At 46.2% G+C, this 16,704-nt stretch overlaps 1 protein-coding gene across 1 annotated transcript in view; it reads right to left on the reverse strand.

Moving 5' to 3' along the window:
- The window catches only part of cep104 (centrosomal protein 104), a 37,247-nt gene that overhangs the window by 3,366 nt on the left and 17,177 nt on the right, over positions 1-16,704 (reverse strand). The window contains exons 12-19 of the mRNA XM_080014530.1: positions 14,649-14,825; positions 5,586-5,786; positions 5,034-5,138; positions 3,976-4,063; positions 3,295-3,367; positions 2,705-2,813; positions 2,191-2,326; positions 1,494-1,561 (exon numbers count right to left, since the gene is read on the reverse strand). Coding sequence (XP_079870656.1) covers positions 1,494-1,561; positions 2,191-2,326; positions 2,705-2,813; positions 3,295-3,367; positions 3,976-4,063; positions 5,034-5,138; positions 5,586-5,786; positions 14,649-14,825 — 957 coding nt within the window. The remainder of the gene's footprint in view (positions 1-1,493; positions 1,562-2,190; positions 2,327-2,704; positions 2,814-3,294; positions 3,368-3,975; positions 4,064-5,033; positions 5,139-5,585; positions 5,787-14,648; positions 14,826-16,704) is intronic.

Genomic DNA, 16,704 nt, shown 5'->3' on the forward strand with positions numbered 1-16,704 from the left:
TCTACCGCTGCACCACAGAGAGCATCCTAACGTGCTGCATCTCTGTGTGGTATCTCAGCTGCACAGCAGCTGATAAGCAAGCTCTTCAGCGGGTCGTCTCCAGCCCACAGAAGATCATTGGGATACAGCTCATGGCTCTGGATGACATCTACAGCTCACGCTGCCTCGGAAAGGCTGCCGGCATCTGTAAGGACGCCGCACGCCCATGCCATCGTCTGTTTGAACTGCTTCTACACCCGCACCTCCAGACTGAGAAATAGCTTCCTCCCCACAGTCATAACCGCGGAATTAGTCCACCAGGTATCACCCATAATTGTCTGCCACAACTGACTTCACATGCACACACATACTGCACTGTGTCAGGGACTAATAAATCATCCACATGGGGTTTTTATGAAGACTCTACATCTACATTCCCATAATGTTGTGGTTTTGCTGGTGCTTTGCACGTCTGAGCAGTTGCACTGTTTACTACTGCCAGACACTGTTTATACTGTTTGTTACCTTAATGCTAATTTATTGTCTTATTTTTATCGATCTACTGTTCTTTTTTTTGATAGCATTACGGAGTACCGAAGCGCCAAACTTAATTTTGTACTTGTACGGTGACAATAAAGATATTGTATTCAATTCTTTAAGAGCTTAATAAAGATTAATCATTGCCCATTCTCCACAATTAATCAAATAATTTCACTGATTATTAATGGCAGAATTACCCTTACTGTGAAATCATTGGGAAATAAATTGTCCCAATTTTACCCCAAATATGTAAGTACTGCCCTGTAGCTGCAGTGGATGTCAAAAGACCATTTTAAGTAAAACTGGGCTCTGAGGGTTAAAAATAAATTCAGGCCAAATTACCAGGCGAGCTAAAATAATCTCTCAGGGAAGCTATGCAGCTTGATCACAACTAATCACCAATTAATCATTTTGTTTGTTGTAAATCATGAGGATTTAAAGAATGTCAATATATATTTATAGCCGTGGGACAATTGAAACTGCCAATTGCGGACAAAAGCTTTTGTCTCTTTTGAAGTGTTTACAGACTGGCAATTGTAGGGTTTTCCCCCCACCTGTTTGCTCGTCAAGCCTCGTATTAGCTGCTTTCCAAGTGTTTCGACGAGATAGAGGAAGAGGACCGGAGCCCCGCGCTGCTGTCTCACAAACCGGCAGCCTCCGGGCAGCGCTAAATCATGCCCTCCCGTTTCCCCTTTGTGGTTTCCATCCACCGTGTAACAGTCACCCTAACCCCCGTGACAAGGCATTACGATAAAATAGCACTTGCATCATGCAAAAAAAAAGCCACTCTGTCAGCCAACATGAAGAAAAGGGTGGCCCGAATATTTAACAGAAATTTGAAACAGTTTTTTCGTCGCCGCAGCCCTGCCGCCCCCGCTTTATGCAGCTCAGGCTCAGGAGGTTATTTGCAGACAGAATTGCGGCGTGGCGAGCGGCGGCCTCCCGGTGAATCATTTGTGCGTGCAGACTCTCACCTCTTCTCCCGGAATGAAGTTGTTATGACATAAAGGGCAATGGTTGGAGCCTTTGCCCAAGGCAGGGGCTGAAACAGACAGAAATGTGGGGATCTTCAAGTCAGCACAGGTCCCTCAAGTTGTTCCACGGAAAAAACAAAATAGCCCAAAGATATCATTTTCAAAGCACGCGCGATTTTCCGCTGCGACACCCACCAACAATCATGACTCATTGCGTTTTCATTTGTTTGTCAGCGTGCAGGGAAGACACGCACGAGAGAGAGAGAGAGAGAGCGGTATAGCGACACAGGTTTTTCGGTTTCATGTAACACTCAAAAGGATACAGCTGGTGCTTGAGAACGGGGGCCAATCATCGCAAGAGTTAAAAAGACGCGATAGCAATCGGCCTCCTTTGACATCGGAGAGTGTTAGTGCCAGATCGGTCTTATTCATGCCGCTATCGAGGGCAGGACGGGAAGTTAAAGTCCGCCTCCGGCCGACTTCCCTTCCCGTTTCCCCCCTTAACTTATCTCTCAGCGGACATTCAGATGAGATAAGGTGAAACTTTCTGTCTGACAATCGCTGCGGAAAATAAACGTTGAGATGAAGTTGAACAAAACGCGAAACTGCCGCAGGACAAACCTCACGGTAATAAAATGGCGAGCGGCGAAAACACTCCCACGCCCAACGTCCGATTCGTTTTGGCCCCGAGACTCACGTTTGCAGGGCCCCTGGGTGTGTCGGAGCAGCTCGTCGGTGTGCACGGCCTCCGAGCAGCGCGGGCACTGGCTGAACCGGGCCCGGCTCTCGCATTCCCCCAGGAGGTGCTCGGTGAGGCTCGCTATCTCTACCACCTGGGAACACACACGCACGCGCGCGCACACACACACACACACACACACACAAATTAAATAGACAAATTAACCAGAAGACAGAATATTTGTAAATATACAGGTAACCCAAAAAACAAGAATAATAAAAAATAAACCTCAAAATAAAGAACGGACAGTAAAAACATGTTGTTGTTTTGTTTTTGTTTTTTTGTCATAATCGTTAAAACACACTCGATTCACAAAACAACTGCTCGGCTCGAATACCCTGCGAGAAAGAGAAACGCTGGTGGGGCCTCAAAGGCCACAGGCTGATTCTGAATTCAAAATGTGTCCCATGGTCATATCAAACTGGAAGAAATTGGATGTACTGGTCCGCATTGTAATAAGTTCCACGCTTACCTGTCTGCACTCATCGCAGCGCCGCAGCATCGGACAGTACTTCCAGTAGTGAAGATCCAAGCCGTCCTCTGTGAAGGACTCGTCCTTTTTACCGCAGAATATGCACAGGCTGTGGACAGAGGGGACATCGCAACAAAAGTGATTTCGATGGGGGGGGGGGGTGAAACGACAGATCGTGACGCTTCCGACATTTAACACGAGCCCGAGCCGAAGAACCGGCGAAAGCGCACGGGAATTCAAAATACCATCCAAATACGACTCTCCAAAAGTCGGCATCCACCATCGATCATGTCACTTTTAAATTTGTCAATATAATTAACTGAAACTGGAAACAAAAATCTAAAGACGACCATTTTGGAAGCAGAAGCTTAGCTGCCGCCGCACTGAAAGACAAAAAAAAAAAACAACACATCTGAGCAAATGAATAAAATACACAAGGCTTCAGTTACTTGGAGACGAGTTCCAGGGTGGCTTTTATTTTGAAAATCAAATAACTTAATCGCACCGATACCAAAACTGTAACTTTTTTCCATGAGTCCTTCTCCAATTATTGAAATGTTTGGGTGTACTGTCCATGGCGAGCCGCTTACCTGTCCAGGGAGTCGACCGCCGATGGCTGGTGGTCTCTACCCGACGCCTCGTTTTCGGACGCCCTGGCAACAACTGAAAGAATGTGAAAACGAAACGAATTTTGTCACCTGTTGCAGCGCGAGATGAAGTTTAACCCACGGCAAACTGCCAAGTTAAGATACGTTTAATTTTTCCGCGCCTGTGCGTGGTTCCGGCGTATAGATTTTTTTTAGTCACGGGGAGCCGATGGCAAACCCCCGCCGCGCATTAGAGCCCCGGGGAGAAAGACGTTGCGTACGCCCCGCCGTAGCTCAGCCCCCCCCACGCGAAAAACCACCGGGAGAAGGCTGGCACGCCGCCAAGGCCCGTCGATGGATTTATTGGTGATCTCGTTTCTCTTTACGTCTATGGCCGCCGGCGGAGGGACATCGGGTGATCACGCGTACAGCCAAGTTTATATGGGGGGAAACGTTTTTGCCGTGTAGCTGGTCCCTCCAAAGAGGTGATTTCTCAAGGTGGTGTGCGCTTTGGGAAACGAGCGAACAAAAAGACAGCAGACTTCAGTCATCCAAACGTGGACCGGCCATTGGAACCATGCTTCCAAAAAAAAAACAAAAAACAACCTGTCAATTCCGCGTTGGCGTGACGCTAGTTTGGTTGACGCGAGGGGGGCCCGTCGGGAGCCGTCACGCTGCGCATACCTGTGTCGTCAACCCCGGGGGCTTCTCTGTCGGCTTGGGGGGCCTCCTTCCGCTGCCTCGGCCCCTCGGCGTTTTCCTCGTCCTTCTCCTTCTCGGTGAAACGCACAGAGCACAAGGCCGGTGAGAACAAAGGTTTCGAAGCGATACCGGAGTTTTTGTGTAAACCTCTCGACGCCCCCCGTATAAAGGCCTGTCCCATATGCACGCGTCTATTCCCTGTATTTCTATTTCGTACCCCCGCCCTGAATTACTTGAGTTATTTTCTTTGATTTGATTGTATTCTATAGGATTCTTTTTACCGCATTACGTTTTAGGAACCAGTTAGTTGGTCAAGTAGAAATCAGGGTTAGCTATTGTTTTCAGTCCAGGACACACAGTGCCTAATCACCGTTGCCTTGACATTTCACTGCACATATGTATGGAGGTATGTATATGTATGTGACGAATAAACCTGGTGCATCTTGAATCTAAATCAACGTGTCAAACAGGAATCCATCAGCTGTCGATGAAGTTTGGAGCCGGAGGTTGAGAATGGAGAGGCACCACGGCTGGAAAAACAGTCTCCGCCGATGACCGACAGACGGCATTTGTAGCCTGCGTTGTACTATTGCATTTAATTTTTTTAAATATATATATATATTTAAATCAAGCCGCTTTGTATTAAGTATGAAGGTTGATTTTGAGGTTCGGTTTGAGGAAGCAACGGAAGTGAACCGAGCAGTGGGTGGGTGGGGGGGGGTCTTCACTCGTCACACGGCAGCCGCACAGAAGTCACTGGCAGAAGTGCGTAAACATATGTGGACTGTTGAGGTACGTCGTGTGTGCGGCGTGAATGTTGTGGAAAAAACAGCTCAGCATAGCAACAGGCACCTCGACTTTGACGAAGAAAAAGTGGAACAGAGGTTGGCGTTTCTATGTAATTTTACTGCGTCATACACCGATCAGATAACGCGACGAGGGCAGCGGGTAGGAGGTTTTTTCGGGGGGACGGCGGCTCCCTGGAAGAAGCAGCCACACGACGTGATGTCATGTCTGAAACGGGCCGGGGCTCGACCTACGCTGATCTCCTTCGAGGCTGCCAGCTGCTCCCGAAGTGAGCAAATCTCCTCGGCCTCCTCCTCCTCCTCCTCCTCCTCCTCCCTGGCTTCCCTCTTCTTCAGCGTCTGGACAAGGTGTAAAACAGGGCTGCGTGCCATTAGCAAAAAAATAAAAATAAAAAAAAGAACTGGTCAAATGTCACTTTTTCCTCTGCCGCCTCCAGCGCCTTCTCCCGCCCGCACAACAATCTTTGACGCTCAATGTACTTTCGCTGCAATGCGGTTGTGCCGTCGGGGCGTCCTCATCTGACTTTATACGAGCACAGCACCGCTTCTCAACACGGCCATTACGTCAGGGCCATGTTGGGCAGGTCCTCAAATGAGGTGGAATATTTCAACGCCAATAGTGCTCGTCACCGCCCGATGACTCGTGGGAAACCGCAGCCCGCGAGAGAAAAACCCCCCCCAGGCGTCAACTCCGAGCCCTGACCCTCCGTCTGGCCCCGCAGGTAAGCCGAACCGGCTGGAGCCAACGCTTAAACCCCTGGGAACGGCCCCAAGAAAGACACTCGCCTCGGTCTCCGTCGGCAGGCCGTCTATCCTGGCGAAGGCGTCAAAGAGTTTCCTGTAGAGGACGTTGTTCCGCGTGGCCGCGTCCCTGGCTGGGAGGTGACCCATGAGGGCGGCGCCATGCCGCCGGTACATGGAGGAGACGATGCGCGCGGCCACCTCCCTCACCTCCGACGCGCTGTGCTCCAGGGCGCCGGTGCAGAACTGGTGAAGGGACACAAGAGGCGTAAAGCGCTGACCGTACGAAGCCTTGAGTGCCGGGCAAACACAGGGGACCCGACGGGAAGCGCCGCGCAGAGAGTCCCGGGGTGTTATCGGTGAATGTCGACGGCGAATCGGGATTCCCGCTCTTTTTTTTTTTTTTTTTATTAAATGGGGACCCATTATGCACCCACTGATGCAGCCCGTTTTCAGACAGGGTGGACTGGACGCATGTGAGAAGAGCTTGAATGCATCATCTGAGAGGTATTTTCAGCAAAACAAAAAACTTTTAAACAGCTTTGGACGCCTCAGAGACCTGTGTTAACTTGGTAAAAAAGGTGCATTATAGGTCCTCTTTTAAGTGACGGGTTTTCACTCAACGTCCTCTCAGATCGCGTGCTCATCACAACTCTCACTTTACCACTAGGTGATCTCACATTGACATAAAATTATTGTATGAAACCCAAGGTGACTTGAGATTTAACTGGAGGCGAAGAAAACAGTTGAAAATTGTAAGTAACTAGCTTTAAGTTATTATCTTGACATAATGCACTTTCATCTAACAACATAGGAGTACATATGATAATGCACTAACATACCAAACAAAACAAAAAAAAGTTTTTCCTTTTTTTATTTCCATAACTTTCATTATGACCCCTTACAGCTACTCTTGCACGTCGAATCTAGAAGCCGGCACTCGTGCGCATCCAAGTTCAAGGTTGCTCCAGTGGTCGATGTCTGCTTTGATCGGTTCTAGCTTGTCGCCCATGTCAGTCGCTTTGGACAAAAGCCTCTGATCAACAAATAAATGTAAATGTAAGTACCAAATAAAGACATCAGCTCCGACATACTACAACTATAAGTAACTATTCCTCTAATTTAGCGACCGATCATGGACGAAAGGAAGCTTTTCAACTGAAATATTAGTTTGAAGTTTTTCCTTTTTAAAAAGCAACCGTCTTTATTGTGAGTCCTTTTAATTCCAACGTGTTTTGTTCATCCAACCGAACGTGCTGATCGAAACGACTATCTCTATTTTGTAGATTCCACCACCCCATTTTTTCCCCCCGGGACATTTGATTCTTTTCTCAGTTTCCGGGGTTTTTTTTCCAGCAGTGTTGAATTCATGGTTTCGGGACACGTGACGACCCCGCAAATAGAAACAATCCCATATCCTGAGTGTAAGTAGCTCCGAGACAAAATGTAAAAAAAAAAGTAGAAACTCTATATTTTCGTTTTTCCCAGTAGAAGGACTTATCCTGGCCTTAAAAGTTGCCCGAGAAAAGGCCAAAGACGAGCCTGCGACCTAATCACCGTTTCCGCGATGAGCGTCAGCAGCACACAGTAAGTAAGACACAGTAAGTAAACTTTGTACAAAGGGCAACCATCCCTCCCCTCAACGGGCCCGGAGACAGGCTGCCATTATTCCCTGTTGTCTCTGCTAGCCACTCCTCATTTACCTTACAGGAAATTCAATCACCGCCCATTTTTTTTTTTTCCCCCACTCTTGTTTCTGCCTCACAGCAAATCACCCAAGTAACTGAGAAAGGAAAAATGTACACACTGAAAGCGGGCGCACAATGGGAGCGCCCGCAGCAGAGCTGGTTGGCCGAAGGAGCAGAAGATAAAATGAATACGTTCCAGTCGGGGTTTTGAGTAGATGCGAGTATATGTTCCCTTTTATTTGTTTTTTCGACGGTGGCCACGATTGTGTTACGGTGTCGGTAATTAAAGAAGTTGGTCGTGAGAGGCAAGTAGGTTGGTATGTTACTGAACTTGTTCTGCCAAGATGGCTGCCAAGTCAGTCCATTGTTTGTGTGTCAGTACCTGAGGTCTGTGTATTCCCGCGTGACATTTGATGTCATTTGGGCCTGAATGAACGGTACTTTCCAAGAACAACATCTTCCCTTCAGTCTGGGACGGCCATTTGATACATTTTCGTTCGATGTTATTGGACTGCCGCAGAACTCTAAATCTGGACTGTTTGACGCCTAAGCCCCACCTGGAATCCACCCGCTGGTGCGCAGCACCTGAGGGGGGACAGAGAAGCACTCTACGGATCCTCTAAGTGGTACAGTGTTTGCCAGACATTCACTATTCTGCTATTTATGTGCAGATCTGCACTCACAGGGGATTACCTTCTTTATTTCAAACCTGAATGAAGGACTCGCTCCCGCTGCTGGATTCTAGATTTCATGGCCGAGCAGCACACTGACTGTGAGTAGCCGCGGGCCCTGGGCGAGGCGGAGCGGCTGCGTTTCTCCTGCTCTGCGGATCTGACCACGTCCGCTGTTCAGTCCGAGACCCCACACTGCTACCCGGTCTGTCCTCCACAAAACAGCATTTACGTTGGCATCATGTGTACGGAATCATGTGTTGTTTTTTTTATTTTTATTTTTACACATTGCTGATGCTTATTCCATTGCAACCCGGGATTGAATTCACTCAATGGGCACAACAGCTTGCTGAGCGTTCCTGAGTCATTTCACCAGCTGAAGAGTTACCACGTCACCAAGTCAACGAGATCCTGCATCTTCAGAGTCCAATGCTGTTAAATGGCTATTTCATCGTCGCGGAGGGCTCTTTCTCACAGTCTGCGGGTGACGGCGGTTCTAATAAATCATTTTCTGTCAAAGTAAAGTTGCGTTATGCTTGTATTATTGTTGTCTGGAAACGATCAGCCCAATCCGGGGCCGACTCCCTCTGTGCAATGTTTACCCACTCCCTCAGATTTCAAAAGTCGAACAGGCCTCGGTTTTATACATTTTAATGTTAGAAGTCTGGTCCCTTAAATGGATATGATCAGGATCCGGGCAAATACGACAGATGCTGACATACAGTAATGGTTCCATCCGAAACGTGGCTTAAAAAATCGGTTACTGATGACTTCATTTTGATTGATGGATACAAAATCTATAGAACGGCTTGGGTAGGTAAAGGATGCGGGGTTGCCATTAGTGGTGTCACGAAACATATATGACCCGTGATCTGTACGGATCGCCCCCGCCCCTCATTTCGGTTCGCATGTGAACCGCGGATTAATTGCAAAATGTAACCCTCACAGTGAAATACAGTTTTTACGGCGGCTGTTACTTTTTAAAGTAATAATTCACTCAATCTCGGTTCAGAGTTGCAGTGAAACAAGATGGACACGACAGATGCGTGCAGTGTTTTACTCCGGTACTCTGGTACTCTACGGTTCGTCCCACTACTGTTTGCTGCTATTGCTTAACGACATGTCGCGATACGTGAATGAGCTGCTGCACAGCGTGTCGCCGCTATGGGGCTGCACATCCGCCAGATTGGAGGAGTCAAGATCCGCTCGTAAAGAAAATTACATTGTGTATTGACAGATGCCGACTTCTCTACAAAATCGACTGTAACTCGCTCAATTCTGAACCGGGACAGATCTAATAATACTTTTTTTATAGTGGAAGAAGGTATCATGCGTGCCTGATATTCCACTTTCATTAAACAATTGAGTATTGAATATTTTACATGTTTTAAGGATTTATTCGAACATTGGACATCTTGAATGTTGTTTTCTTTTAAGAAAATGGGCAAAAGTTCTTTAGTTTATGTGTTTAACAGAATAAATGGAAAGCAACGATATATTTAAGTCTTATATTTGTCAAAGTTAGCCTTGTCTTTTTTTGGCTGATCTGAAAAGTGATCCAATCTGTGACTGAAAACGGTGATACGATCCGAACCGTGAGTTTTGTGATCCGTTGCACCCTAGTTGCACGTCAAATACGAGCTCATTATATCTGTAACTCCGTCAATGACTAAAACTAAACGCTTTGAGGTCTTGGCCATCAAAGTGGGTGTATCAAAGGAGTTTTGTGGCTTTTTTTTTTGGTCTCGTGCAGTTACCACCTGGTCTCTGCAGACGGTAATAGCGTCGCTCTAACTGCGTGTGGCAATTAGCGCCGGTGTCTGCGAATTGGACGCAATTTGCAACGAGGCTCATTTGCAAAGAAATTTTGCATCAAAAGCATGCATAATACCACATTTAAAAACGGGCAAATAACACCGGCGCACCGAGACGCTATTGGCGTGGCAGCGCAGTTAGCGCCACATTTCACCGTGTGCCGGTGCTTTGTGAATTAGACACTCGCTTTTTCTGTTGTTGGTGCCGGTTTAGCGACCGCAAAAGCCATGCAATCCGCGATTGGGGCGCACAGAGGCGACGGATATGAAAATATATTTATGATTATTGATATTTTGATATTTATGACTTATTTATAACTCCTCATTGAAATGTTAACCCTGTGCGTCTTTGTAAGCTTTTATTTGTTTTATCCTGTTATTGTAATGCACACTCACTGACAAAAAAAACCCACTGTACCTAGGTTATACGCTGCTTTTCACCGAGGTAGTAGAAAAAACTCACGCCGTCTTTCAGAGCTAATACGCATAAGAAATAATTATTGGGCCCAAGCTAGATTTTCAAACTCCCCTGTTGATTGGACGACATTTAGAATCCCGAGGAACAAGTGCACGTTAATGATCATAAAATCCAAATCAAAGTTTGATCTAAAGTCATTTACAGAGAACCTAAATAACTCCGAAAAATACTGGAATTAAATGAAATCCTTGTTAGGTACAAATGTTCCTTTAAACCTCTCTGAACACATTCTGGTTGTCTCAGTTGAAAAAAGGACAAAGCTGCCATGGTTAGTCGGTTTAACAAACACTTTCACCGTGCTCAAATGTAAATACATCTGTCCCATGTTCTGCCACGACTGCAACTGATGGAAATCTGGATTTGTTTGATTTTAAACATATTTCCGTTGCTCAAGTTTGTAAAGCTGAAAGCTGAAAGACATTGACCACAAAAAGTCTGCAGGCCCAGACAATCTGGATTCTTATCTCTTAAAGGTGGCGGCAGATGTTATCGGCGAGCCCAATTATCCAAAATAAATTTTGAGTCTTCTGTCCTACTCAGTACCTACAAATTGGAAAGCTGCGTATGTTCTACCCTGACCTAAAGGTGGAGACCCCTCGGAGTTCAACAACTACCGTCCGATTTCCAAACACATTTAGAGATGGCCACAGTACTATTACTGTTGCTATGGTTGTGACAAATGGTGTCAGCATTTTGCTGTCCATTTGTGGATCTATCCAAGGCGTTTGATTCAGTGGACCACAAATTGCTGCTGAACATATTTAAGAATGCTGGTTTCGGTCCTAAGACTTTTAAATGGTTCAGCAATTATTTGGTAGATCAAACTCAGTGTGCCCATGCAGAGGACCACAAATCGGATTATCTTGAGATCATTAAAAGTGTCCCCCCAGGGTTCCATTTTGGGAGCTGTTTTGTTCCCTATTTTTATCAATGACTTGGGTAAGGACATTCAAGCAAAAATACACCTCTATGCCGATGACACTGTCATCTAAGTATGACAAAGTGCTTATTCTGGGCGAGGTTAACATCCATGTATGTTGGCCTTCCACAGCCAAGTCTGGTGAGTTCCTGGACCTTGTTGAATCGTTCAACCTGCTACAAGCAGTTTAAGAACTAACACATTCCAGAGATCATATCTTTGATCTGGTACTCTCATCCAGTTTCTGCCTAGAGAATGTAGTTTTACTAGATATCTTTGTATAGTAGCACAAAGATGTCATTTTAAAATTCCTTTATCTTTCCTTTTCTTTGTTTTTAAAATCTCAACCCATCATACGATCTTGCATTATTACTGCTGACTTTGAAGCCAAATTCAGTGACACCTTCTCCAATTGTTTTATTCCCACGACATTCCCACAAGATGAATTATTAACTTTTAACAGTAACTGTCTTTCCATCCTGGACCCCATTGCGCAATTGAGAACCAGAAAGCCAAAATCAAACATCCTCCTCTGGCTTGACGATCACACCCTGTCCCTGAAACGCCTCTGCAGAAAAATATGTACGCAATTGGAAACTTATTAACTCAGCAATCATTCACAACACCCTCAAATAATTAATGGCAAACTATTAGACAGCAGTAAGAGACCCACGATCAGCATTCTTTTCTGACATGTCTCAAAACAGTCATAGCCCAAATATTTTGTTCAATGTTATCAGCTCTGTTCTCAACGGACCAGCCAGTACAGATCTGCAACCCGGAAGTGATTGGACAGAGAAATTTGCTGCTCATTTTATTGGGAACATAGAGAGCATCAGGTGTTAGATGACATCTACCCACCGTCAACAATAACCCTGCTTCCCTCACAGAGTTTCAAACTACTGTCATCTCTGCACTCTGTAAATTCATTTCTCAAATTAAATCCTCCACCTGTTTTTTTCGATATTATCCCAACCAACTTTTTAAGAGGTTTTCCCCACCCTCTGCCCTTTTAATATTATTATTATTTGATTATTAACAGTTTTCTGACCTCTGGCAACTTTCCAAACTGTTTGAAACATGCAATTATTCAACTGCTTCTGAAATAAGCACAGAGCAATTTATAAATTATCTTTTTTTTTTTTTTATCTTTGGTACTGGAGAAAGTCATTACACGTCCTCCTGCACTGTCAACATTGGTTGGTCTTAAGTGAATTGTGCTAGAACTCCAACATTCATACCTGTCCCATATACCTTTTCCATTCTGATATCAAATGCCAATTCCTCTGTTGCTGATTTAAAGTGCGGTGTTCCTCAAGGGTCCATTCTTGGCCCTCTATTGTTCTCAATATACATGCTTCCCCTCAGCCAGATCATCCAGAGCCATAGTGTTTCCCATCGCTGTTATGTGGATGATACACAGCTATACGGTATGTTCCTCTCAAATCTAATAACTCCAGCAGTTTAGATCATTTCCTTGTCTGCCTCTGTCATAACATTTTGGTTGTCCCAAAACTCTGAATGATGATAAACCTGAGGTCAAAGTCTTTGGTCAAATACATTCCACCAGCCTGCTTCACAATAAGCTTGGTTCACTGACCAAAAATATTAATATTAAACAGGTTGCCAGAAATATTGGTGTCATTTTGGACACCACCATCTTTAATGTAATGTCGTGCATTAATTAAAGAAGGTTTTGCAAACTCCCAAAACCAACGTAACCTTATAAAAATGTCTGGGTTATAGTACAGTACAGTGTATTTCAGAGATTCCTCAGGACACTGGGACGTTTGGATTCAAATCGAGACGTTCCTGGGAATAAACAGGACGCCCGGTCAGGCTTAAGACGGGGCTCTCCATAGCCTGGACCTATAGCCCACAGCAGATTTGTGATGCCAAGATCAGATCGACCTCATCACTTCCCTCGGCCTTAGCATCTGTTCGCCTGGATCAAAACAAAGGCATACAGGCAAACCCAAACAGAATGCTTCGTAACATGTTTATGCATGTAAAGCTACGCCTTCCTGAGCATTACATCGCCATTCCCGTTCTATATAGCTTCCATGCTGCGATGGTGCGCCACAGGACAAAGGCTCTGGCCGAGTGCGACAGAGTTTCCATTGGTATCGAGGGATCTTGTTTGAAAGGCGTCAAAATCTTCTAATTGAGCCGTTGAGACGAATCCTGTATGGAACGGGAGCATTGTCCGTCTGTCACCTCTCACTCCAGATGGGGGGGGGGGGGGGGGGGTGTTCCCAGGCAAACAGGAGAGGCAGCCAGCACAAAGGGGCCGCGCAGGCAGCTCCAGAAAGCATGCACAAACATGCAAACAGAGACCACCGAATGCCATCCCTCTTAGCGTTCTTCTGAAGAAAAAGAAAAAAGGTGGGGGCGGGGGGCTCGGAGCAACCTAACAATTTGCCCCCCGCTTGTAAAATGCTGTGCGCAGTCCGGAGAGAAGGGTTTGAAAGAATGGAGAGGAGGGTCGGATGATGGATGGTATGGTTGTAAAACTAGGGGTGGGGGCTGGGGGGCACAGGACGGCTCGCAGGCCCAGCCCGCCCCTGTCAACAACTGGATAGTTTACACATAGATACTAAGTCACTGCTGGAAGGCAGGGAGGGGTGGAGGCGACGGCGGGAGGCGGAGGCGCAGGAGCGGGCGCCAAATGTGACAGCATCGGCTAAGCCGACAGAAGGGCCGCTGACAGGCTGTTTAGATGGAGCACAGGGAGTGATTTCAGCCGGTGATTCACGCACCGATTCTCTGTCCCTTTTCCCCCGCGGCCGGACCAAGCAAAGCAAAGCTGGTAACCAATAAACAGCAAACCGCAGCCCACAGACGCTGCTAAATGGTGTAAAAACGATGGTTTCTTAGCTTTGTGAGATGCAGCCTATCTCCGTTTTAACCGTAACGCCCGCCAGCGCCGGTGTACAAGACAGTCGTTCAATTCCACACACCGGTCAACTGCAGCACCGATAACTCAGCTTGTTATATTCCTTTTTGTTTCTTTAACCACGCATTACTCCACTGCTGCTTACCCGTTGGCATATGAGCGTGCTACTAAGTACACCGAGTTGGTATGTGGGCATTTTCCGTGTGTCTGAAACCATAGTATGCATCAAATAGTATGGAAAAAGTTTTGTGAGGTGCCCGCATCACTTCCTGTGCAGCACTGCTATTTCCTCCCTGTGTACTTTCCAGTACACATCGGTTTCCCCCCATTTTTTCCATGGCATGATCAAGGGGTTAACCCCTGGACCGGGAGCAACGTGGAGGTCCTGAACATGGCGGAAGTCACAAACTACAACACCTATAGAAGGCTCCCTGGGCCAGAGGGGGGGCACAGGTGCACCTGATTAACCTGCGTATTCATCTCTGTCGTTTTGGTGGAACCGCCAATGCGGGAAGTGGCAAACTGAAGGGACCACGGAGTGCAATGTGTGGGTAGGGAGTGTCCATATGATGAGACTTTGTTTGTTTTTCCACCTCATCTAAACCGCTGGTTTTGGGTGGGTGGTCTGGTTCGGGTGCTTACCTTCATGACATTGGCCAAGGTGAAGCCAGAGTTGTCCGTGCCCAGTTGGGCCAGCAGCCTCTCCAGCAGCTCAGCCCGGCTCCGTGCCAGCCGCGTGGGGAGGTTGGACTTGAAGGGCTTGACCAGCTCATTGGGGATTATCTGCAGGGCCCGCACCTCCTTTAGAAGAGCCATGTCCTTTTTTGAAAACAGTAATAAAATGGGGCTGCTAACTCCGTAAAAGGTAGTCAAATTCTAGATAAATCAATTACAATGAAACGCCCTGCCTCCTGAAATTTAGGTTTTGAATCATAGAATTTAAACCAAAGCCGACAAATGTCTATCAACCATTGATAGTGAAATCCATTTATGTAAAACAAAAGAAAAAAAGAGAATATCCATTTGATTCAAAGTGTACATTTGATATAATGATGATGACATTTATTCAAGGACTATGTACTGTCTTCATGGCTATTTCACAGCCATTTTTCAAGAACATGGTTCTTGAAAGATTTTCATCAAAGCAGCTACGTTAAAACTGGACATTGCTTAACTGTAATTAACAAGGCTAAGTTAAAAGATCCCCCCCCCCCCCTCCTCCTCCTTCTCCCCCCCCCTCTCCCTCCTTCTCCCCCCCCCCTCCCCCTCTCCCCACAAAGTCCTTGAATGGTCGTGTCAAAGAACACGCAGATACGGGATAATCAAGCACGATGCGGCTTTGGCGTTTTATCAGACGCTGTCTCCGTGTCAGAAGGGGCTGGCTATGATTTAACCGAGCGGAGAGACGGGGCGTGAGGCCAGATAGCTGTGGTCTAACTCTGTCACCGAACAAGCAATAATCGCTGACACACCCTCCATGTCGTTCTTTTTGTCACCCAAACACACACCCTCCGAGAGGACTTCGAGATAAACTCCCGGGTTATGATACAGCGAGATTCTCTCCATCCCCGTTTTAATGCGTAGTTGAATGCGGCCGGCATAAATGGCGTCGCTCGCGACAGCGCCGCGCGGGGCTGTGCACTCCGCGCCGTGCGCTTCAGGTAATTCCAGATGGACACGTTCCGAAGGAAGGGGTACAATCTGTACCATCCATCCATCCATGCGTGAGCACAAAGATAAGCAGGCGGTGTTGAATTCACTGAAGGAGATAGCCGTGTCTCTTTCCAAAGATTACGACTATTTTAATACCTTTTAATACGGGACTTCTTTGTAATTATTACACTGACACTTTGCAAAAAATCAAGACTATATATATTTTAAAAACCTACACTGCCTACAACAGATGTACATATATTTAACACTTTGTATCTTATTTGTACTGCTTGCGGTGCGGGGGTGGTGTGATTTAAGCAGCCACACCTGTCTTGGGTCTAGTTATTTGGGCCCTGGATCAGGGGTGGCTGTGCACCTGTTGCTCATCAGAGAAATCGATGAGCACGGGTTTAATCTACCATCCCCACACACACTTTGTGCTCGCTGGTAGTGCACGTGCCATGAGCCACGCGGCTCGCTTGTGGCGACTATCAAGCAGGCTTAAATGTGTTATATGTATTACTATTTCCATCAAGAAACATTAAGTACATGGTCTGCAGAAACTCGGAAATGAATCCAAATCTCAAATTAAAACACACTCATCTCTTCGACTTGCCATTCACTGTAGCGCGAGCTCTGTCCAGTCAGGGGTGACGTTTGTTACTCAACATATCCTGCAGTTTATTGGCATCCTACATTATTATGAGTTCAAACATAAGATAAGATATTATAAGATAAGCCAGCACTTTATAAACATTGGGTATCGTGTCCAATACAGTGCTCATAATATTGCTGCAATACCTAAACATACAGTACAGGCTCAAAATCAGTGACCTCGCTATTAGTGAAGATTTCAGTATTTGTAGCTGTACTCTGTGATTGTGAGTTATCCGTACTCTCTCTGGGGCTGATGGAAATGCTGTTCCCGAAATGAAATCGTAGTCCCTACCACAAATAGTTGAGAGTTGTCAAATTTCTTTAACGTCATTCCAGTTGCACAAGAAAGATTCCAGAGTTCAAGAAAATTTATAGGACTTGAAGGATA

The sequence above is a fragment of the Zeus faber genome (genome assembly GCF_960531495.2).
Source record: "Zeus faber genome assembly, chromosome: 15".
Lineage (NCBI taxonomy): Eukaryota > Metazoa > Chordata > Actinopteri > Zeiformes > Zeidae > Zeus > Zeus faber.